This window comes from Chiroxiphia lanceolata, chromosome 2, assembly GCF_009829145.1.
Source record: "Chiroxiphia lanceolata isolate bChiLan1 chromosome 2, bChiLan1.pri, whole genome shotgun sequence".
Lineage (NCBI taxonomy): Eukaryota > Metazoa > Chordata > Aves > Passeriformes > Pipridae > Chiroxiphia > Chiroxiphia lanceolata.
In genome coordinates this window covers 75,001,811-75,026,015 of record NC_045638.1, presented here as the reverse complement: position 1 = coordinate 75,026,015, position 24,205 = coordinate 75,001,811, and the positions used below count along the sequence as shown (strand labels likewise).

The following is a 24,205-nucleotide window of genomic DNA, read 5'->3' as shown; positions in this document are numbered from 1 at the left end:
CTGTGTTCATCATCTACATCATCTACTGTTGCTTTAAAAGAAAGTTATAAGCCAAGAACCAACATAACTTCTACAGCTGGCCACAGACATTGTTTTGTCATCTCAGGCTTAAACAGAGACATTTACAAGATGATCTCAAGTCTCAACTTGTCAATTGCTCCTATCAAAAACAAGCCTGTCTGAATCCCTGTTGCAGATGACTTTATAACTCTACCTTGAAAAGAAAACATTAACAGAATTATTAAGATCTATGCACTATATATGGAACACATGGTTCTGGTAACAATTTAATTAGACAGTAAATGGCAGGGATAAGAAAGCATTATTTTCTTCAACTTAAAGGTAAAGCATAGGCATGGTAAAGTAACTCATCTAGAGGCAGACAGAAAGGTCTGCATAAAGACAGGACTAAATGAAAACCTCAGACAGAATTCAGATTACAGACCAGCATCAGTGCAACTAACACAGGCATCATAGGTTCTGTGAAAGCTTTTTCTCCTGACGTGGCAACACAACTTCTCTGAAAAACGTCAGCAAAGTCAACAAAAGTGCTCTTCTGTTAGGAGTGCTTCATTCAAACAATGAGTTGTGCTGGTAAAGCTGTGCTTGATGAGTGTTTGTTTCTCCCCACCCCCACCCCAGCTGACATTTATTTGTGGACAAAAGATTAACCACAAATTCCGGACAAGCATTTGAACTACAGCAGCAGTTAAAAACTGTAAACATAGCATTAAAAGAGTTAACAGGTTCTTGAAGCACTTCAGAATAATTGCAAATTAATTTTCAAATGAAAAACTTATTTATTTATTTTGATACCATAGTCCTCAGCTTTGCTACTGACATTTGAAGACCAGGTGCCCTCTGAGTCATGACACGAGTGCTTTGCTCTTGGTCTTTTAACTATAGCTGCAGTTGATATTTACAGGTGCTAAAAGGCAAGAATTGTTGCTACTGGGAGGAAAACACGACAGATCCCTTGAGCTGAGAGATATAGTATTTTATACACACCAGCTCAGCTTCTTGTCACATAGACTCTTAAAGAAAACGTTTTTGCTTTTTCTCTTCAGAAATTAAAAACACATAAATGATAAACAAGTTAGACCATCCTCCCCTAGGGAATAATCCTACACCCACTTACATTAAGGATATCATAAGTTGGTGGAATGATTCAGCAGGGTGGGTGCAAGGTTAGCAAAGTGTCTTCCACAAGGTTTGGTGTTTACGCTAAGCACCAAACAAGAAAGAGTTCCAACCCAGTTTCATTAAGTCTAGGTGTGAAATAATCTTCCCAAGGGGAGTTTTCATCCTGGATTACCCTGCTTGTAAGCCTTTGCCTCCAGCACTTGCCAGAGGGAAGAGGAAGTGTATTAAGAGTTCACTAGAAGCTCTTGAAGCTACAGAATTAAGCTCTTAATTTAAAATAAATTCCACCAGCATCCTCAGTGGTCCCAATGGTCAGTCAAACTTCAAAATCTAGACCAGCTCAGAATCGTCCACACTTCTTATGACATCACAAGTTCATTTTCCTCGAGATTTTAATCTCCAGTGATGCCACAGTACTGTCCTAATGAGACTCTGGTATTCTATTAGTGCTTCTCTCTATGCAGGGACCCTTTTCACCCCTCCAAAAACCTGTAGTGGTTCTGCAGTATCCACCTTTATGCTCTGACCCAATCTGTTTGGTTTTAATCAACAGTCTTTACATCTGTGACTCACACTCACACCGCAACTTCTGTCACTAACTTGGTTTGTAATTATATTAGATGTAGCATGGCCAAAACCCCCCAATCTCACTTTTTTTTCATTCTACCAATTCATCATGTTCTTCTACTCACTCCAGTCTGTTTATAGAGTTATTCTGGACTCCACTGCCTCCTGGACCACATACTTTCTGTCTTCAAATCTTCATTCTTCATTCCACTTCATTCTCTGTATCTCCCAAATCCAGTATTCTTTTTTTTCTGATTGCCACTAATAAATGCATTCTCTCTCAGCAGCACTTCTTACACCCTTCTCTTCACTATCACTTCAATGAAGTCCCTTCTGTCTACACCCTGATGAGATCTTTTTCCAGTCCTGTCATTTTGAGCAGATAACTTTTCTCCTATATCACTCTACCAGCTTCATCTCTGCACATTTCATAATGTTTGAGAAACCTGTTGTCCTACACAGTTCACACCTACTTTGCTGGCCTTTATCTTCCTTCTTCCATGGCACCTTCACTCACCTCACACTGTAAGAAACACTTAATATCAACATTTTTTTATCCCTGTCCCTTTCAACTTCCTCTTATGATGTTCCCCCTTTCATGGGGCACTGTAACTAGATGTTTAACCCTATATGTTATCTTTGATCTTCTGGAAAGGTCCTCTGTATAATGCTGAAATATAATTAATAGTAAGGAATTTGGAATTTAATAAGTCTTGCCAGCATTTAAGGACTGCTAAGCTAACCACCTGAGAAGGGAAGGGTACATAAATTAAGGATTTAAGACAATGCATCTGACCGCTGTGAAAACAAATTAAAATGGCGTGACTTTATTTTCCGAAAGATTAACAAAAATGGCAGGCTGCCCATTCTTCTTGTCTTTTACAACGACTACAACATAAAAGAAAGCCCACTTGTGAAGAAAAAAAACACATTTAAGACAGTATTAAAAACTTATACAGAGGGAAGCAGAGACTCTTAAGACATTTACACAATCCATCCTGCAAAGCAGTTTTAACGCATTCTTAAAAGCAGCTGAAACTCCTAAATTATATCAAGGCTAAAAAACTGTCATCTTCCCTTTGTTATCTCTGCTGCTGTATTTTATGACCTTCTGGCAAATTCCAGGTGATGTTTAAAAAGATACTTCAAAAAGTTAAGATTCCACTCAATAATCCACAGTTAAAGGACAGTCCTAGACATTCAGAGTAAGGCTTGCGACTTCTGAACTGAAGTGTTGGTGAAACAGTTTGGTTGTTATTTTCTGGGTTATGTCTATCAAAACTGTACCTTCAGAACAAGACAAAGTCAAGCTATTTAACTAACAAGCTTTTGCAATGTAATCCCAAACTACTATAAAATGTATTGGTACTAGTAAAAGTACAAAAGCAATACTGTCCACAGTGCACAGGGTGCTTCCCAGGCAAATAAAGGCAGTAAGTCTCTGCTCCAAGGAATTATGAACACAATCAGATAGACCTGTGACCACTGTCAACACAGATGGGAGAAAGTAAATAAATGGTAACAGAGACTAACAGAGAAAGCAGTTTGAGATATTTTTCATTACTGTACATCTTTTACTCTCATAATACTCAGTTTTGCAACACTTTTACCAAAGACCTAAAGACTAAAAACATAAACAAGAAATCTACAAGAACCTCAGTCTCACATAGGCTATGAGGTCCTACAGAAAGTTCTCAATCCTTAAGGAGACAGACTGGAGTGCTCCTGGTATCTGCTTTTTCATGGAATAAGTGTGGAGCATGAGGAGACAAAGACAACTGATGCAAAAAGTTCCTGCCACGAACACCTGCATTGCCCATGTGCTCATGACGTGCAAGTCAAAACAACGGTCAAAAAGACATCTTGTCATAAAGAGAGTAACTCACATCCAAAATGAAACACCTCTTTGTAGCACTCTTGCCTCAAACGGAAGCACTTGCTTGAATTACATCTTTTAAACCCATAAATTAATTTATGGTCTTTGCTTCTAAGTTCTTGTAAAGTCAAACTTCTGCATTCTTTAACCCTAATTGTCCACATGACTAATGTTCTCAGCACCTAATTGTATGTCTCCAAATCAGTTTTCATTCTCCTACCTTCCTACAATTCAAATCTCAACTTTCAGGCCTCTTAATTTTTTATCATCTTAACTCCACAATTCCCACTCCCATATCTAGTCCAGTCCTGCATTCACCGGATTAACAGTGTGGTTATTTTGGTCAAGAATGCATTATTAGTATGTTCCTCCTGCTATCATTTGCAGTTTATCTTCCACCCCCAGGTGCTATGTAGAGTAAGGAAAACATTTGTTACAGATATAATCAATGTGAGTAAAACTTGATTTTTAGGAGTCTCTCAAAGACTAAGAGTTGGGGAGGCTGATGTTTTCAACAATAAGATCTGAAAAGTGACTTAACAGTTAGAAAAGCAAGAAGTATTCCTCTCCATTTGTAAAGTGGAAAACACCAAAAGAACATGACTTGCAATAAAAATTGCTATGTTGGCAGCACAACAGTAGAAACACAAACTGCCCCAGGCCTGCAGCTCTAACCTATCTGCAGTGATTCTCCTCCCATCAAAGGTACCGTGCAGCCTGAAAGTCACAGAGCTGAAACTATACAGCTTTGACAGCTGCTATTTGTTCAGGCTTCTGGAATGGAAATACAGCCACCAAAGTTGTTACAGTTTAAATGCAATTTGCCTGAAATGCGGTAAGTTTATACAAGAACAGAATAACTTGAAAACTTTGATGAGGCACAACAAAAGCAACTTTAATTATCTGTCAGTGCTTCAAGCCCTATTTTATCACTACTCACATCACCACCCACACAAAAGCATCCATACAGGTTCATACTAAAGGTTCACCTCAATTCAATACCTCCTTTCAATAGCAACCCATGAAGTGTTCTTGCACTCTTTCCACAGCTGAAGACCAAACACAGATTGATACTTTCAATGATATGTACTGCCTCAGCTTGCAGCAGTTCAGTCTTTGAGACTCTTGACAACTGGAGGTTGCTTCTGCACAGTCTAACATGAATGTGCCTAAGTGATCCCATTCAAATTTAGCATCTTAGGTTACTGTGGCAGCAGCCTCCACAACTGAGTTTGCCCTCAGAGATGTGAAAGAATCCTACTAGATTTTTGAGGCATTATTGCCTGAATACCTGTGCTAACCAAGGGTATTATATCAATGTGCCTACACGTTATCAGACTTACTGGTCCCCAATTTCCCAAAGACTCTGTGATTTTTTTAAAAGACCTACGGTGTGCTAACTTCCATTTCTGCAGTATTTTGCTAGACAGTGTGTAAAACAGCACTTAAATTAGTATTTCATCAACTTCATATTTCAGTTTTATGATCCTCAGAGAAGTTCCATTTCTCTTTCACGGTCTGTCATTACTCATTTACTCTTTCTTCCTCCAAAAACCTTTTTCTTAGAATGACTTATTCTACGTCAGATCTCTGCCTTTCAAGAAGGGAATGCTGCAGTTCAGCTACCTTTCTTCTCATGAACTTACCTTCCTTGTCCACAATTTGTAGTAGTTGTTTTACATTTTTATTCTCAAAAAATATTTATTTTCATCAGTATTTCTATGATTCTGAAAATAATTTATAGGTTAATTTAGATAGGACCAGACTCTTTTCAGTGGTGCCCAGCACACAGGACAAGGGGCAACAGGCACAAACTACAAACTCAGACAGTTCCATCTGAATAGGAAGGAAAAAATTCTTTACTTTGAAGGTGATGGAGCACTGCAACAGGCTGTGGAGTACTCTCCTCTGAAGATATTCAAAACCACCTAGATGTGATCCTGTGCAACCTGTTTAGTAAGGGGGTGGGACTGGATGATCTCCAGAGGTCCCTTCCAACCCCAGGTATTCTGTGATCCTGTGCTACTACCCTTTCTATCCTATGTCTTTCAACACAATTACAGCTTTCTGAAGGGGTTTTTCTTTTCATAAACTTGAGACTTTGTATTAAATGTTTAATAACGAAAGCAATTTTTAAAATTTAAATAAATATCTGCAGAAGATCAGTTCCTTCCTAACAATATTGTTTTCCTTATTATTATGCACCATCTCCTTTATACTGCTGTATTATGTTGCTAGTGAGAGCCAGCTGCAGGTAAGCAAAATCAGTTCAGCAACTACGTTGAGATACTTCTTTGGAAAAAGAGTAGCTTTATTTATGATAATATTACCTTAAAGATCTTTACCTATATTTGTTGTTTTAAACAGCTTGAAAAGTCAAAACACTCTTTACAACAAAAAAGTAAGCCCTATTCAAGCCCAGTTGAAACTCATCTCAAGAGAATAGCAACAGACTCATAACTCAGCTCCTGCTGATGAAAGATCAGACTTTTCAGCACAGAACAGGTAACTGTGAGAAAAGCTGAAGGGACACAAACAAATGATTCTCAGCTAGAAGTCTGAATGGGCAGAAGGAGCAGAAATCTGTCTACCTACAAGTATCAAGTAACAGTTGAACCTATGAGTGCAATTCCTGAAAGGCCAAAGGGAAAACCATTTCAAATATTATTTTAATAACCAATGTCCAGCAGGCCAGCAACATTAAAAAAATAAAAGGAAATTATGAGACGGCCGACAAAAAAGAAAAATCGGTATTTTGATTTCTATGATTTTAAGACTTTTCTTTTTATTGTTCTGAAAATAACAATATTCTGAAAAGAAAGCAGGATAGAGAATAGTTGTTATGATCACATATCACTTTGGTTTTGCCAGTCTTTGCTATTTGTAACTGACATCACTTCTTACCGATTTTAATCTACATGTTAAATATATATTTCATGTTCACAAGGGACAGTTTAACAAAGATGACACAGATTTATAGGAAGTTTAAATATACATCTCACTTGTCACATCTACAAAACTGACCAAGTGTGTGTGTAGATACCAAAAAAAATATATACATACACCCACAAGTCTCCAGGCTTCACTTATCACTGCATACTGTAGTCGATTCAGAACAAACCCCTCAATTTCTCTGTTTAGTTTGACAGGAGATTGACCAATCTTCTTCATTAGGGCATATGTTCTCTCTGTAGTAGAAGGATCTGTTTCTGGATGAGGAACAATTTCAACCAACGGCACAAAGTAAGGTGGATTTACCTCAAGAAGAAACACAAAAGAAGAATGTCAACCATTAACGGAACACGGTAATATAAAGCATCTTTAGAGGTGCTACTAGCTTGAATATTTTCCAGTGAACACAGTAAGCCTGATATTCTGATCCTGAAAGACTTCACCAATCCAATAAAAGCTGGTGCATTAATTCAAATTAAAAAAAAGTAATTAATCTTGCACTAACTTGAACTCTGTTTAATCCCAGCAAAGTTCATGGAGCTACACTAAAGATGACAGCACTCAAACAGTACTGTAAGACTTTATATTGACTTGAGAAACTGATGCTTTCTCAATATTCAGGCTGCTTGTTGTTTTAAGTCATATGGTCACCACTTGTCTTTCCAAATTAAGGCATTTCCTTTTAGATATTCAGAAGCTTTATAAAAAAAGTATTGCTAAACACCACCTGTAACATGCAACACTTAATAGATAAGCTGCTACTGGCCCAAGTCTGTAAATATATGCTAAACACAGTAACAGATGCCACATAAAACATACTTTGAAAATGTTGCTGAACAGGTTACCTTCAAACACTGTATTTAAAAAAAAAAAAAAAATTACCTCTCCCTGACTCTTCCCAAATGTAATTTCTCATCAAATCAAGAGCTTTGTGTAATGTATTTTTGAAGTAAAAACCAAAAAATCGTTAAGAAGATTCTGAAAACAGCTAAAAGCTCTTTAGGCCACAGTGTTACAGAGAGAAACACTGCCTTGCATGTTCTTTCCAAAGTAGCAGTTCTTCAGCCCTACTCCTAAGGTGTTAAACTCAGTTTTCCATCTAGTTTCCAGGCAATAGAAGGAGCTAGCATATCATAAATGACTACTAGGAATAACATTAACATTTAAAGGATGGTAATTAAGCACTGATTCTTTCATCATGCTCCCTTATTGTCAACCACTCTTTACCATGCTCATGTAAATGCAAGCACGGGGTTTAGTCCCAGCAACATGCAAACAGTCTTTCCTCTCTGCATGCTCTTTCTGGTGACCAGTGACAGGACCCAAGGGAATGGCCTGAAGTTGTGTCGGGGAGGTTTAGGTTGGATATTAGAAAAAGGTTCTTCACCCAGAGGGTGGTTGGGCACTGGAACAGGCTCCCCAGGGAAGTGGTCACAGCACCAAGTCTGACAGACTTCAAGAAGCATTTCGACAGTGCTCTCAGGCACGTGGTGTGACTCTTGAGGATGGTCCTCTGCAGGGCTAGGAGCTGGACTTGAATGATCCTTGTGGGTCCCTTCCAACTCAGAATATTCTGTGGTTCTGTGATTCTTCTCAGTATTTACATGGTTACCTTTACTGTAGGGTCTGACCAATGCATAATCTGATGTACGTTACATCTGCTCTAACTACTGATGTAATACACTTCATTCCCTTTAAAGTGCCTTGTGTCTCACATAGCCTCTCTCACATCAGTCTCTTTGGCAGTGCCACCACTGACGCCAAGAACAGCGCGATGGATACCATCACAGGTGTGGTGTCAGGCAACTGAGCAAGACCCAAAACACTACAAGCACCAGGACATTCTCTGAAGGCTTTTCTAACCCACAAGTATATCACAAGTTCCAATCAGAAAGAGGACAAGTTAATTATTGAGGGAGACTGGAGCTATTAAAAATTTCTTCCAAGACTAGTGTTGACAATGATCTTATTGAAATATTCCATTTCATGAATTTGGCATGGGGAGTATATGGGTGTGTTCATGAGTACATTGAGGAGACTCAGGAAGACAATTTTTCAGGAGTGAGATAATAGATGTTGGTAAAAACTAAAAGTGGTAGAACATACACGAAATAAGGAACAGGGGAAGATTTCTAAAAATAAGAAGCATTTCAGGAAGCAGAAGGTTACCTTAGTCTACGAAAATGAAAGCTAAGAAAGGATATGACAAAGAAAACACCAAAAAGAATTAAGCTACACAAAAGCTACCAACATACATAAAAATTAATTTTAATGGACTGTTAATTAGACTGGAACAAAAATTAGAAGACATAAACAACTTCTGACAGGACTAGTGGAGTTAAAAGAAAAACTAACAGAGTTTAATACATTTTCAGGATGATTTGATTAAAGAGTTTCCTGTACAACAGGGGACTTGACTCAATGGCATAGTCTCCTCTAGCTCCATATTTCCATCATGTGACCTAGCAGGCATATATAGTACATGAGACAACAACTCTGCAGCAGACCGCTACTGATACACTGCCCGAAACTGCTCTCAGAGAACAGCTGTACCTGTTTTGTATTGTATTGTAAGAATTGTGTGCATTTCTATCACACAGCTGTGCTATGGGATTTAATTTCTTTTTTTTTAAATTACTGAACCATGTTAAGCAAAGGGATGAGATGCTTCTGCGCTTAGGGCACTTCATTTTATTTCACCTCAACATCCTCACCTGTGTCAGAGGCTCTACAACTTTAGTTTTTAATTAATTTTCAAATTCTACACTTGTTTTCAGTGTCTTCCAGAGCTGCTTCCTTCCTGCACCCACCAAGTCCTAGTGTTGTGTTTGAGATTTTAGTAATGGCAAAAACACCCAAAAACAAACAAAAAAACCCCACCAAAAACCATCGACTACTACAAAGCAAGCATATTTCCTGATATAACAGATGCAGAAAGGCCCCTAGAAGAGTACACTGGCTTACAGGTTCTCCAGGACACTCAGTACAGCTGAGATCACTAAGAAAATAGTCTCCGTTGCACTGCAAAGCCATTTGAGAAAAATTAAGACATTTTAAGGCACTCCAGAGCGTTTGCTTTGAAAAAATACATATATCCTTATAACAGCAACCTAGGAAATGCTTACGCAGAGACTAGCTACTTTTCCAGATCTGATAAAACCTGGTTTCAGGAGCAGCTCCTATAAAGACTGCAGTTCAGACTAAACAAAGTCAACTGGTACAGACCAGCTTGGGAAAACAGTGAGACAGAGTACAATAAAATCAAAGACTGACAAACAGTCAGGCGGCCAGGAACTGGTTAAAAAAAAATAAAATAGTATAGTTACTTAATACAGAAGTCTAGAAGAAACGCTATTTCTTCTCTTGCACTACAGAAAGTTATAGCCCTGGAAATATGACATAAGGAACTACTGAATTTCAAACTGGAGAAAGGCTAAATCTAGGCACAGATACATGCTTTGAAGTTTCACTTTGTTTTTTAACTAAATGAGATCAAAACCTATTTATATAGAAACAAACCAATCCTTTTGTTCCCTTTGCCATCCAGTCACCCCAACGTATAAGGATGGTGGTGGAGGGGTGTCTGAAAGGGACTGATCAAATGCTTTGACACTACAGCATTAGGCTACAGGTAGCTGTACAGACACTACAGTAAAGTAGTGCTGTATTTTTGTGTTCTTGAGCATGCCCAGGGAACTGACATTTATTTTATACACTCAGGGATGCCCTGGAGAGACATCATGCAGTTAACAAATTGCAGAAACTAGAGTAGTACCTTTCTCCAGATACTGTACACCTTCACAACCACAGGCCTCTTAATTGATCGGTCAAACACCAGATTAACATTGGGCTAACAAATTCACTAGCTTATTGAGTAGTAGAAAACAAAAGCAGTAAGAATCCCAGTGATCAAGATAAAATGCTCTTCCATGCTGAGAAGAGATGTGATAAACTGCTGTCTGCAAGTTTTACATAGACCTCTACAGAGGCTCACAAGTACCCTTCACAATTTTGAGGTTCTGCCGCAACCTCTAGTCATGCCATTTCTGCATCACTGCCCTGTCCCAGTTGGTTGTGAAGCATGCAAATTCAGCTCCAAGTCCAATTTGTTCCATTTCATCATTCCTTCATTCCTCTTTCAAGTATACTGCTTCTGCACCAGAAATCTGAAGAAACCAGAGTCAAACATTTCCATCTTTCATCATCCCCTGACAAGCACATGCAGCTCAGTGTTTAGATTCTTACTGTTACTCAAAAGCAGCTGAAAAAGGATACCACAAAAGACTAACCACGGCACAAGAAGAAAGTAGGCAATGTTAGAGATTTGTATTCAAAACACAGAATTCCAACATTTTGAAAGCCAGTAGTCTGAGAAACACACAACAGTATGAGCACAAGAGCTTACACAGGACATATTGAGCCAACAGTAGGAAACGTGCATATATTCTCTCAATTTAGTAGATGCTGCTGCTCACAGAATGAACAAACTACACCTTTTTTGAAAAGTTGGGTCCCTGCACACAAACACTCCAAATACTCTTCTGTATCTTTCAGTCTGCAGAAAGGAGTTTGGGATGCAGCTTATACAAAAACAAAAAACATGCCATCATACTTACAGGATGTGATACAATACACTGCTTAACATGTTTAAGACCAGCAAACAATTTGCTGGGTAAGAGACAAGAGGTCGAGCTGCTCAAGATAACATTGTCGCCCACAATAAGATCCAACTGACCAAAAATCTTCTTTTTCAGTTCCAGGTTCTCTGGAGTGCATTCCTGGAATGAAAGTAAATATGAATATTAGAAATCATCTAGTTCAATAGTATGTGTTCATATAATCCAGATGCTACTGATCCCACCTTGACACCTAGGAACTCAGCACAAACCATCTAGGTATACCAGTAAGCCATAACACAAAACTACCTTCCCACTGATAAAGAAAGGGAAAGCCCACGAGTTTCTCTACAGCAGATGGACCACCACACACCACAGGAGATATAACACAAAACAAATGATTCTACTTTATCTGAAGTGTAGACATTTACTCACATACAGAGATAACACAATACAGAAGAATAAGACCAGGCCTCCTCCTTATTTTTAAAGAGAATCTCACATGACAGTAGTCAGTGTTCTCTCTCAGACAAGACAGAAATTAAGAGGTGTATCTCAAAAGAAGACAAACTTACAATCTACAGAACTATGGCAGGAGATGCCAAGGTACAACTCTGCAACCTGCACTGAAACAATTCTCAGAGTCGACATGAATGGAGATACTTAAGTGTTTTAATGTGAGAAAGATTTCTGAAGTAGAATGCATGCTATCAAAACATCTCCCAAAGCTACCAAGCATGTTTAGCTCTACAGTATGGTATGAAATTTCACATGTATGAGTCAAGAACCACAATCTACAGTAACTAGATTTCCAAAATTATTTCCAGGAGCTGCCTGAAGGAGCGAATGCATAAGTCCACTAATCTGAGAGCAGCAAGGACATGGGAGAGTAACTACAGTGGATCCCACAATCAACAGAAAATACTTCTGCAAGAGGAAAACAGAAGAAAAAGCCAGCTTGTTTTCTGGGGTTTTTGAAAGGGTTTAAAAAAAATCCAAAATGGATCCCAAAGTTGCAAAACCTCAGGTTTCCCCTTAAAACACAGAAAATACCTGCTCTTTTCCAGCTCTAACCTTCTCCCACCTGTCAGTACTTCATTCTGTCTTTCCTGTTATGCTGAAATGCACATGGGCGGTAGGGAAAAAGGCCACACATTTGACATAATCCAAAATTTACACTTAATATCTTCAGCTTCACAGCCTCAGTGGCAGGAATGCCCAGAGCCAGAGTTTTTAACTGAGTGAATGGGTTAAAAGTAATTTGAAGTCTTAAAAAATATGGTTCATGGAACAGTACTAAAGGTTCCATGATGCAGAAGAGATAAACAGGGTCATTTAAGAACTTCAGATAGAGCCCAAAGTATTAGATGGCCTTATCAAAACAAAATGATACTCTGCTCATAGTTCCAGAATCCCTGCTTGTTGGTTAGGTTTAAATAGTTTCTTTTAGCGAAGCCAAAGATGACAAGAACTCTGCAGATACTGTTCAAGCTAATAAAAGAGCTGCTCTGAATAGGTTTGTGAACTTGAAACTCTAAGCCTGCTCTCACATCAGATGATAATCAAAAAGGCAAACTCAAATCTGCTGGAAACTCAAACCTGCCATGGTTACGTAAGGTTTCTGAATGGGCCATTTGCTTGAAGTTTCTTGTATAGTGTCACAATTGTTTTCAGGTTGTTGGACCACTGAAATAAAGTTTCTGTTCTCAAGCATGCAATTATTTTCTCAGAGACACCAATTCCCTAAAGAACAGGGGGAAAATTAAACTCTAAACAATCCATTAAATAGGAACCTCACTTGATGTCAGTTATGGAGCCTGGAGAGGTCTGAAGCTACTCTGTTTACCCTGAGAAAGAAAAGATCAAACAGAGAGCAGGTAAGATACAGTTTTAAAGCTGCCACAGTCTCTCTCAAACAATCAGTGCAAAAAGGTTACATGCACCTCTACACATTTCAAGTGACACTGTATATTTCTGTGCCCTTTTCTTAGGGAAGATCATACTTCTTGTTTGCAGTGAATCTTTATTCTAAGGCCTGATCACTTAAACAAGGCTGCTACTAATCTGACTTCCAATTTAAACTTTATTAGACATCTCTTAACAGCCTAATCAAAACATGACAGTTGCTAATTTTTAAAACCCACTTCCTGGAAGAGTTGTACTGAATTAAAGGCCTAAAGGTTAAAGGTAACAGGCATTACACTATTCAAATACAGAGAATTCAGAGAACACATAGCAGCTACTTGACCAGTATATGAACTCTTCAAGAGCTACACAAAGATCAACACATATTAGACGCACTCCCCTAGCTAAACAATAATACCCTGACAAAGGTGATTGAGGTCTAGTTGCCCCTAACTAAAAAGTTGCACTCATATGACACAACCCCTAGAATGCTTGTACATGGAAAGCTAGGGAATTTTATCTCTTTAAATCCAGTGTCTCTGTGTTTTTGTATAAGCCTTTCTCACCATGCTATCCACCATCTGTGCTCCACATGCACCCACACTCATCTAAGTGCACAACTTCATTTATCTATATTTAAATGCTGGCATCTACTCAGGTTCTTCCCATCCATTCTCAAATGTGCCAAGGTAGTAACTCACCTGTACTTTCTGGGAAAACACTACCCAAAACACTATCTTGCAAAATATCTTTTCCTTACACTAGCAACAAGAATCGCTGCCAAGCAATTAATTAATACTGGGAGGTAAAAGAAGGAAAGCATGGCCTCAAGCAAAGCACTGCAATACAGAGGTATGGTCCTAAAATAAGTGGTATTGTCTACACAAACATGGCAATATAAGATGAAAGTCAAATATTTAAACTAGCATGCAGAAGGTCAAACATTAGCAACCACTCAGCAACAAGCAAGTCACTTTCTGTTAGATCATCTGGAGATCTTGTCACAGGGAGCACTTGGGGCCCTCTCAATAGTGAGTATGGAGTCTGATGGTAGTCACCTGCATAAGGAATTGCTGAATAAAGAAGTCTGAGCCACAGTTGCACAAGGACGAGTTCCTACCTCCTTACTAGATTCTGGCTGCTGCAAATTCAAAATATAATCAAGAAAGCATTTCTTCCCTGGCAATCTTAATAAGAAGATTTATGATAATATAAATTCCCACAAGTGAAGATTGATCTGTCTTGAGGTCTCCTAGACTCCATTTCAGGACTGTATCCCATACCATGGGATTCTTCCAAGCAGATCTTGGCCTGAATAGGCCAAAGTTGTCTCCCCTGAAGTCAAGAGCTGTGATCCCAGTTTTTGTCTTGCTTCTCCTCTCAGGATCCTCAACTTCACCATCTCATGGTCACTATAGGCAAGACTTCCCCCTGACCTTCACATCTCCAACCAGCTCTTCATTGTTTGTAAGTATGAGATCCAGCACAACATATCCTCTCTTCTGTTCCTCAATCATCTGTGTTGGGAAGTCACATGAATGCATTCCAGAATCCTCCCGAATTCTTTGTGCTCTCCTGTGCTGTCGCACCAACAGATATTGATGGGGTTGATGCCCCACCATGAAACCATGGGTCTGTGAATGTGAGACTTCTTCCAGTTGTCTGAAGAAGGCCTTTTCTTCCTGATCTACCACAATATCTTGGTGGTGGTCCTGTTAATCCTGACCCATAAGTGCTCAAGCGACTCCCTCAATCTAATCAGGGCAGAGCTCTGTCCATGCTAGATCTCAGCATGGAACAAACACCCTAGGCAGCTGCTCCCCTCCTACCTTCACCTTGCACCACCTAAGCCCCAAAAGCTGCACTTCACTGCCATGCAAGAGCATTCTGTAGCCTTCCTCTAACCATAACTGAGGTAGAAAATTATTTTCAAGAGTTCTGCGACTTCCCTCTTCCCAACAAATTCAATAGGGTTTCAAGTAGTAGGTAAACTGCTTAAAAGTCATAATCAGTCTGATTGCAATAGGATGCTCTTCACCTTCTGCAGCTAAGTGAGGATCTCCAAATGTGCCAGAAGCCCTGCTCTGTTCGTCTACTTATACACATATAACTTACAGCATTTTAAGCAGCCTCAGCTTTTCAGTGCTGTGATTTAGCTGACAATTTCGAGGCACTTCTGTAGATCAGTTCCCAGAGTCAAGTGACAGCAATTCTCTCTTCTCATAGAATGAGGATGTAGCAGCAGTTTTCAAAGCACCGAACTATCTCACAAGCTCGACACAGACTGTCAGCACTCCTGCAACAGGAACCACATAATATCCAGCTTTTTGTAGGAATATAAAGATCTTCACAGGATTAAGAGACAAAGAGTTCTGCATCTCAGAAAAGCAGCTTTTCTGAAAGTTTTGGTGCCAAATACATTTCTACAAATACTTCCATTATCTTCTATAGTTATAATCCACTAGAAAAGAACTTCAGAAAAGACAGGTATAATTGTTTTATTTTCAACTGAACGAATCACTTCAGAATTTGTATTTCTAAAATAAAGCCTGATTAACATAAACCTACAAAACCCTGAGACCTGTTTATAGAGATAACCTGAATTTAAGATAGATATTAAAAATACCTGAAGAGGAGACCTGTAAATTTAAATAAATGAAATACAGGTTTCAAATCACTATTACTATCTATAGATAGCAACTTTACAGTCAAATACAACTATTCCATAGAATTTTAACACATCTGAATAATAACAATAACAATAATAATAATAACATTCTTGTAAAAGCCTAGTTGGAAGAAGTACGTATGCTACAATAAGCTCTCTGCAAACTAAACCCTGCAATTTTACAACCAGTTCTGTTTCCCCCAATATCACTGGCAAAGTTGAGGTTACAAGATTGCATTTATTTGCTCCCTCTTGCATACAGACTGCTGTGTTTCTGTCATTACCACCACTTTATTCAATTCACATCAAAGTCAAATTATATTTTAAGCCGAATACTGTTTAAAGTGCTCACTACTATTTAAGTCCTAATTATTATTATTATTATTTCTATTTAGGTTTTTGTACTGACATGTCTTCTCCTGCAGAGTTTAGGTGTGTATTTCCATTCCATGCACCTTCTATTAAGGAAACTGGAGCTTTTTTCTTTTGTTTTCCATGTCAGACACTGAAGTGAACTCTACTCAGCAAACAAGTCACATACACAAACCTGGGGAACTACACTACCTGCAATCAAAAAATGTAACATTTTGACTGCAGAGTTTTGGAGTTCAGCTACTGAAACAAGCAGACATATAAAACCATATTTTTAATATCAGAATAAATTATTAAATCAGAATCTCAATTTTTCTTCTGATATTATTGTTAAACATTACAACTTAGCTCAAATATCTAATTTTTTCATACATTGAATAGGTTTGGTAAATCATTACACATTTCAAATGCAAATATTTGACTTCAAGTATTTTGGAATTTTCTGTCATGCTCCCCTCGAAAATAGTTTTAAACTGAAGCACTTTAAAGATGGATAGTATGTGGATCTAACAGTATACCAAAACATTAATTAAGACAAGGTGACAAATAAAAATTCGTTATTTCAAACTGCAAAGATGGTGATGGGAAAACATATTTCCTTTAGTCTCCTTTTATAAATTGTTGTTACCCTCATCTCAAGTTAAAAGCAGGGACAGCAGCTGGCTAGGAGACACACACACACTCTTGTTCACCACTGCATGGGTTTGGGATGAGACACATACACACAGTTGTTATTGAAGGAAGTCCCCAGGCTACCACACACCTTTCACTGCAGTGTCAGCATTTTGATCAGTTAAAATGAGGAAGAAGGAGAAAAAAAAAACAAACCAAAATGAACCACCACAAAAACTCTGAAACCCTTGGAGGTGATGCAGAAACCAAATCCAGTGGAATGCACACAAGAGAACAGAAGCTCATCAGGCTGTCTGCCCCTTTCCCCCTTTAGAGATACTCATTCCACTTAAGTGGGTACACAACTTCCTCCAAGATGGTTTCAAGCACATGTCCAAATACCAGATCATTACCAAAAGTATCTTAGGCAACAAAAGACTCCTTAGATGTAAACCAACTCTGGTTAGCCCAAAACAAGCCACACAGCCTTGGCAACCAAGACTTTTACTCTGAAACTGAACTATCTTACTAATCTCTTCTGTCCTGTAAACCAAAGGTAAGAAAGTATGATAAGGAGAGCAGCACCTTTAACTGAAAAGCAGACTGGCCGTTTATTAAGAATGACAGGACCACATTATCACCATGGGACACAATTATAAAAAATATCAATAAAATAAAGGTATGCGGGCTTCACATCCTGGGGCTTCAGTTACAGATCTTCTATGGGTTATGTATGCACTGAAGTAAAATGCTTAACATGGGAGGAGAAGCTATCACACCACAAGAGGATTTTAAGAACAGGTTAACACATTTTTGACACACAGTTGTCTAGGTATGACTGATCCTGCCTGACTTTGGCCCAGGGTTGGCCTAAGTAACTTCTACAGTCCCTTCCGGCCTGATTTTGCGTAACTCAGTAGCCAGTATGGCAGCAAAGGTAAAGGTGAATCTTCTGATAAAGGGTTTTCTCATACACTGTTCTGCTGAGGAACAGAGCGCTGGGGCCTGGTGGGGACACACAGACCCCGTTCAAGTTTAACTCTTAATTATAGCATTTAAACTTCTTTAAATTTCCATTCAAAATGTAATTATAAAAATGTCTTACAGCAAATCTACAAGTGCCTGGCTTTTAGAACAGAGTTAAGTTCATATTCAGGAAAGTTTTAACAGAATTCAAACCCAGCAACTAAAAGAACAGTAGATGAGTAAGCTTATTATGGAGCAGTTGTAAAGGCATTAGTTAAAGCACCAGCAATTTCAGGCTAATCTAATTAAAAAAAAAATTAGGGCTATAAATCACTTTAGATCTGAAGTGATAACTTCTTATTTGTCTTGAATATATGAGCTCATACCAGTGTGAAATCTGATGCTTCTTAAATCACTACCTCTTGAGTGACATGAAAGACTGTCTACCACATGATACTGCACAAGTAAACAACATTTAGGTGAGGTGAAATCCAGCATTTGGATAGAAACATTTTGTACTTTCCTGCAGTTCAGAAACATACTCTGTTAAAGAATATGAGCAATAAAAATATCAAGTTACTGCCATTTTATACTGTTCAGAATAAATTACTGAATTACAAGTGTCTGTTCAACCTTTACCAGAAAACACAAAACAGGATTTGAGGAAGTACTAGTTTTCAGAACTACATTTTCTAAAATCAAACTCACAGATTTGGGAGGGTTTGGGGGGAAGTGGGTGGCTTTTTGCCTGTTTTTGTTTGTTTGTTTGTTTAAAACAACAAACATTTTGCTTCACCTCGTATTAGTATCATGGCATGAAGAGATCCACCATTTTCCATGATGTTCTCATGTCCTACAAAACTTTTAAAAGACAGACAGATAGATGAAGATCCTTTCTGCTCCCTCAACCTCTTTGAGATCTTACTGCTCTTTGTTGACTGACATCTCCTCCCCACATGTCAAAGAACTAGATCTTCTCTGTTTTCTTCTACCCTCACCCCATCCACCCTGAAAAACAGGGAAAGTGATCTAAGAAAGGCAATGGAAACACAATACAGCCCCAGAAAAGAGACCAGGGAGCACTAGAAGAGAACCTGAAGAGTAAGATTAATTGTTAGGCAGGATGACAGTTTTGGCAATGACAACCTCCTGAAATGGTGACCAAACCCATATTCAAGACTGCAGTGGCAGACAACACCAGCTGCTACGTGCAGAGAATAGATGGGGAATGAATGTTAGAAAGTTTGGAAGGACATAAGTCCATTCAGCATCAGCACCACTGCCGTGACACTGGCAAGCTCTTTAGCTAAACATCCTTCAGCTCAACTCAAACACTGACTTGATAAAATGTTTTACAGCAAGTTCTTGAGATCAGATCGTTTCAAACCCTAAAGTGGGGAAAAGTTTTCTCAAAACATCTACAGAGACAGCAAGTCAGGTCACATGCTTAAAACCAGTTCCCTCAGAAGCCAAAACACAACTTCTGGTGCCTCAGGCCAGGGTTTAAGATAAGTAGGGTAAAGTCAGGCCTAAGGTTATATTTACCCAGCTGAAAGTAAACAGACCCATGTTTGTCTGTCCAAGGCTCAGTCCAGAAGAGGCCATGTTACTGCAATGCTTGCACACTCTGCCTTCCAGCAGTTTTGTTTCTACAGAGGTAGAAACACTAACACAGCTTCCATACTGGGATGGTCTTCTAGCCTACGAGCTCAGGGCAGCTGAAGACATCTTCACCCACTGTCTGGAGCTCATTCCTTATTCCCAGAAGTAAAGGAGTTCTTGAAAAGCCATCAAGAAAGCAAAACAAAAGCTAGGGGTAGAAATTGGTACCAGACAGTGAAAAACTAATTTTTTTGACCAGAGACATGAGACACCTACTGTCAAAGCTCCAAAGTCAGTGGTGGTTTTGCATTCTGAGGCACCACCAGGCTTTTTGAAAGCTGTTAACACTGTTTTTCTAAATATGTCTGTCTAACTGGGAGAGATGAACGAGCCTGCAATACCTAAAGATACCAGGCTGAAGATCTATATTAGTATTGTTATCACCAGCTCAAGAGAGCGTGCAGGTGTAATGGGATACAACCCTCCCCACACACCATCCCACACACGCACACCCCTCTCCTTTTAAAGGGGGGGGGGGCAGGAGATAAAGATACTGTTCAAAGGCTTTTAGGTAGAGTTCTTTTAAAAGCAAAAAGGATAAATACCTCAAGAACACAAGGTGTAAGTTAAAAGCTTAATTTAATCCCCTTGCCCAGTCAGCTCGGTCCCATGCCACAGCACAACTGATGGGTTTACAGCACACATCCCAGCCACCTCCTATGTCCATCTTCAACTAGCCCGACCAACCCTCACAACTCACCAGAATACACAGCAGCTCAGATGTCAAGAGTAAGATCTCACCAATAGTTAGTCACCTTATCTTTCTCTGAGAGCCAGTAAACTTTATTATTCAGTTAGTAAACTGTTCCATTTAACCGGTTTTGTTTTACTAGCGCTGCAGTAAGAGATCATACACTGACTTCTATTCAGTTTATATTATTTAGAAAATAGACACACATGCACTTAAAGGTGGTTTTAACATAGAAAGACATAGTAAGATGTTCAGTACCCAGGAGTCACACAAGAACAAAAGGCAAAAGTCATCACATATTTATGCAGGAAAGCTAAGAGAATGATATTAAGAAACATTTACCTCACCCATGATAGTCCCGTGCCAGGGACATTATAGTACAAACATATCCATTAATTTGTCTCATGGAGTTTTCAGCTGATGGAAAACTTATTTCAGAATTAAAGCTTCTAGTGATACAAGAGCTTGCAGTGTACAGTCACCAAAATACTGCACATCATGCACTTTAAGTAGCACAGAAAAGTTCTGAAACTGTGTGAATACTCAGGGTGAGAGCAAAATATGGACTAACTTCCTTCTGAAGTTGATGCAAAGCACACAAGACAAGTTACTTCATGAAAATGTCAGGAGAGGAAATATATAAAAATATGCATCGAGGCATACTTTGTTTTTAAAGGTTCATGACATTACAGTTACAAATTTTCTTCTTACTCAGTCCTTCTAATAATTTCTTACACCTTTTTCACTTTTATATCTTCACTAATAGAATTTAAGAAGTTCCACTTTTTACTTCATCATCCCATCTGTGTTATGTCCCACGAAAATTACAAAGAAGGCAACTGTCTGAAGACTTTATTCATGGAGTGCAAACATCCAAGAAAATTTTTAAAGCTTGAAGTAGACTTACTCTACAAAGGCCAAAATCTGAAAAGAAGTTAAGATTTAACCATCTGAAATCCAGGGTAAAGAAATGCAGTTCTCATGGAAGTCTTCTAACAAGTTAATCAGTAAGTTATACCATTAAGCAAGAAAATTTAGTCTTCTGTATTCAACTAACATAATGCAAACAATATTTTATTTTTTAAGTAACCAAAGTCAGAACACTTGCATTCATAAGTTACTATTAATACATTTTGTCCTTCCAGGTTAAAAGCTGCGCTAGGCAATGTTTCTGGAGTTTAATACGGTTCAGCCAGAAAGTAGTCTGCTTGTTGCTGAAATAAGGCCGTGAGCCTAGGATTAAGATTCTTTCATTCTATTCCACCACCCTCCTTTCAAGAGAATATTAAAGACTAGTTCAAATAAGTTGCCTGCCCACTTCCACTGTGTATTAGTTAACACTTTGAATCAAACTAAAATTTAATGCTATGGGGTTTGATGAGCTGACATAAATAGCGCCAACTATGTTGCACATGTACGATTTGTTATCCATAGGCATACTGCAGCAATTTAGTTTATTTTTATTTATATACATAACAACTACATGTTAAGAGACATCAAGAGGGCTAAGGGAACATAAAATAGTACCAAACAGCTCGAGGTACAATGTTGCTGTTCAGAGACTATCAACACAGCACTGCTGTCTTCAACTACCTGAAGGGAACACACAGACTCTCTGAGGTCCGTGTGGTAGGACAAGAGGCAAGAGACTGAAGTTACAAGAAGAAAAATTCCAATTCAATATTGGGAAAGAAGTTGCACAATAAGGGTAATTAACATTGTAGCAAGTTACCCAAAGAGACCAGAAGTGTTTATCCAAAACTCAACTGCACAAATCCTGAGCAAGATGATGTGAGCGGGTTGGGCCAGATGACTTCCACTGGTTCTCTCCAACTCAAAATTACTTTGATTTTGCAACATTTGTTTGATGCCCATTTCATAGATCAACTGATGGTGGTGGGAAAGGATGCTGCTCTTGATTTAATCTGAAGTGGCATGTTCAAAAATACGACTGCCAAAGACACTCTCTAACAGGACCAATGGCATTGGACTAAACATTTCTGTTGGAGCAATAAGATCCAAGAATTCCACCACAGCTGTGTTCAGCTTCAAAAGAAGATGGTAAAAAGAAGTGAGGATGCTAAAGAGATGCAAAATTAGCATTAAGAAGTATCAGATCCTTACAGGTAGCATACAGAGAAAGTAAAGACGCCATACAGATAAACTAGGTAGTAAGAAATGCTTGAAAGAGCAAAAGAAAATGAGAAGAACTACAAGAGTACTGGAAACCAGAAAGGCAGCCTTCCCAAAGTTGATGTGGTACTCAAATGGACATGGCCACATAGGATTGCTAATTTGTGAAAATAAGGCACCCCCTTACAATTTACAGATAAAATAACTTAAAAAAGTGTTTTCTCTTCTTTCTTCAAAATGCACAGAGAGGAATACATAGGACCAAAAGATGACAGCACAGAAGGATCATCTGGAAAATACAGAACAGTGATTTCTTTGCAACTGTTCTGTTTTGCCTTCTAATCCTTGTAGAAAACTGAAGCCTTAACTCTGGCAGACTCCCAGGGTCTCTCTGAAACTGAAAGAATTTGAAGGTATAGAACAGAGGAGGGTGGAACCAGAACTAAGGTACTGAGGCATGTTTTGATATTGTTGAAATCCCCAACACAGTAACAATGATATACAACCACTCACTTGAAACAAAACTGAATGTACAGTATTTTGGTACCAAAGAGAAGAGTGGCAATCATGATGCAACTTCCAAGGGAACTTCAGGAAAGATCTCACCAGTAGGCCTGTAAGCCTTATGTCTTTATCAAGCAAGTTAAGAGAAAAAGGTAGCACCAAATGAATATAACATAAATTAGAAGCAGAATCAAAGAGAAGAAATATTAGAGAAGAAAAGAGCAACAATATGGAGGGAAGTCCCAACTCACAGACCTAGTAGAATTTTCTGAAGGAAGCAACAACCCCAGGTATCATGTAGCTGATGCCGTTTGTGTGAACACCCAGAAGTATTACAACAAAAAATACTAAAAGCTTTCAATGAAGTTAACTGGTCACACGTGAGACAAAAGATCTTGTACAGAGAGAGTAAGCAGAAGATAGGAAGAACAGTCAGTTCTTACTCACTGGAATATGCTGGGCAGTGCTGTTTCACAGATATCTGTGCCCTTTGTTACATCCATTCATAAATGACTTGAAAGTTAGCTCATAAAATTTAGGTTGGCCATCATTATTACAACCACAAACATTTGCAGAAGGACTTAACAGAACTGAAACAATAAATTTGCAGATTAAACTCAGTAGAAATAGGCAATACATACGTGAATATAACAGTACGAACTGACAAGTTCTGAGCTCGTTAGTGATGAAAGAGCAAGATACTGGGGTAACAGTATATAGTTTCATGATATAGAGAAAAGGAAGTGAACACAAAACAGTATACTACTGTAAAAATCTGGAGTACATTCACACCTTGACTTCCATGTGAAGCTCTGCCCTGTCTCCCATTCTCTCCCCTCCACCTCATTAAATTGTGAGGAAGAGAAGGTCTGGAAGTCTATCCCCTTTCAGTTTGATTTGATATTAGGGTTGTGTTGGAGCTAAACAGACGATGTGATTTACTGAAAGAGTGTAATTTGTAAACTCTTGGGTGCAGCACATATACACGTAGGAACAGCTAATGGTACAACACTGGAACTACACTGGGGGACCACACAGGGTAGAAGATGCCAATCCTAATGAAAACTCATTCATACTTTATCTCAGAAATGGTCTCAGATTCACTTATCACCAAAACTATGCCCAATCCAGTGAGCACATTAACAGGTAAGCAGCCACAAACTATCAGGTCTAGTACTTCAGCTTGTTTCTCATTCCAATTTTACTTAGCAGCACACATTCCAAACTTATATATCTACCCTGTTTTTAATACTCTAACACTCTGAGATACCTGTGTTTAGCTACAGCACTCCCTTCACAGTCAGAATAGAAGGCAGTACAGACATAGTCATATTCCCTGCCTTCACTAGGTACCAGGACAGGAAGAAACATGTTTTAGTTTCAGCTCTAGAATGTGTGGTGTTCCCTAAGAGATAATTTCTCTCCCAAGAATCTCCTGCCCAACTGCACCTTACATTCATCTTTCTAACAGGTACAGTGTCCTTTACACATGGAGGGCAGCAATTCCCTCTCAGCTTAGTTGCCAGCCTCTCTCAACA

The 24,205-nt window shown here is 38.7% G+C and overlaps 1 protein-coding gene across 1 annotated transcript in view; it reads right to left on the bottom strand.

Moving 5' to 3' along the window:
• The window catches only part of CRYL1 (crystallin lambda 1), a 47,941-nt gene that overhangs the window by 12,459 nt on the left and 11,277 nt on the right, over positions 1 to 24,205 (bottom strand). Inside the window, exons 4-5 of the mRNA XM_032679231.1 lie at positions 11,155 to 11,316; positions 6,650 to 6,844 (exon numbers count right to left, since the gene is read on the bottom strand). Coding sequence (XP_032535122.1) covers positions 6,650 to 6,844; positions 11,155 to 11,316 — 357 coding nt within the window. The remainder of the gene's footprint in view (positions 1 to 6,649; positions 6,845 to 11,154; positions 11,317 to 24,205) is intronic.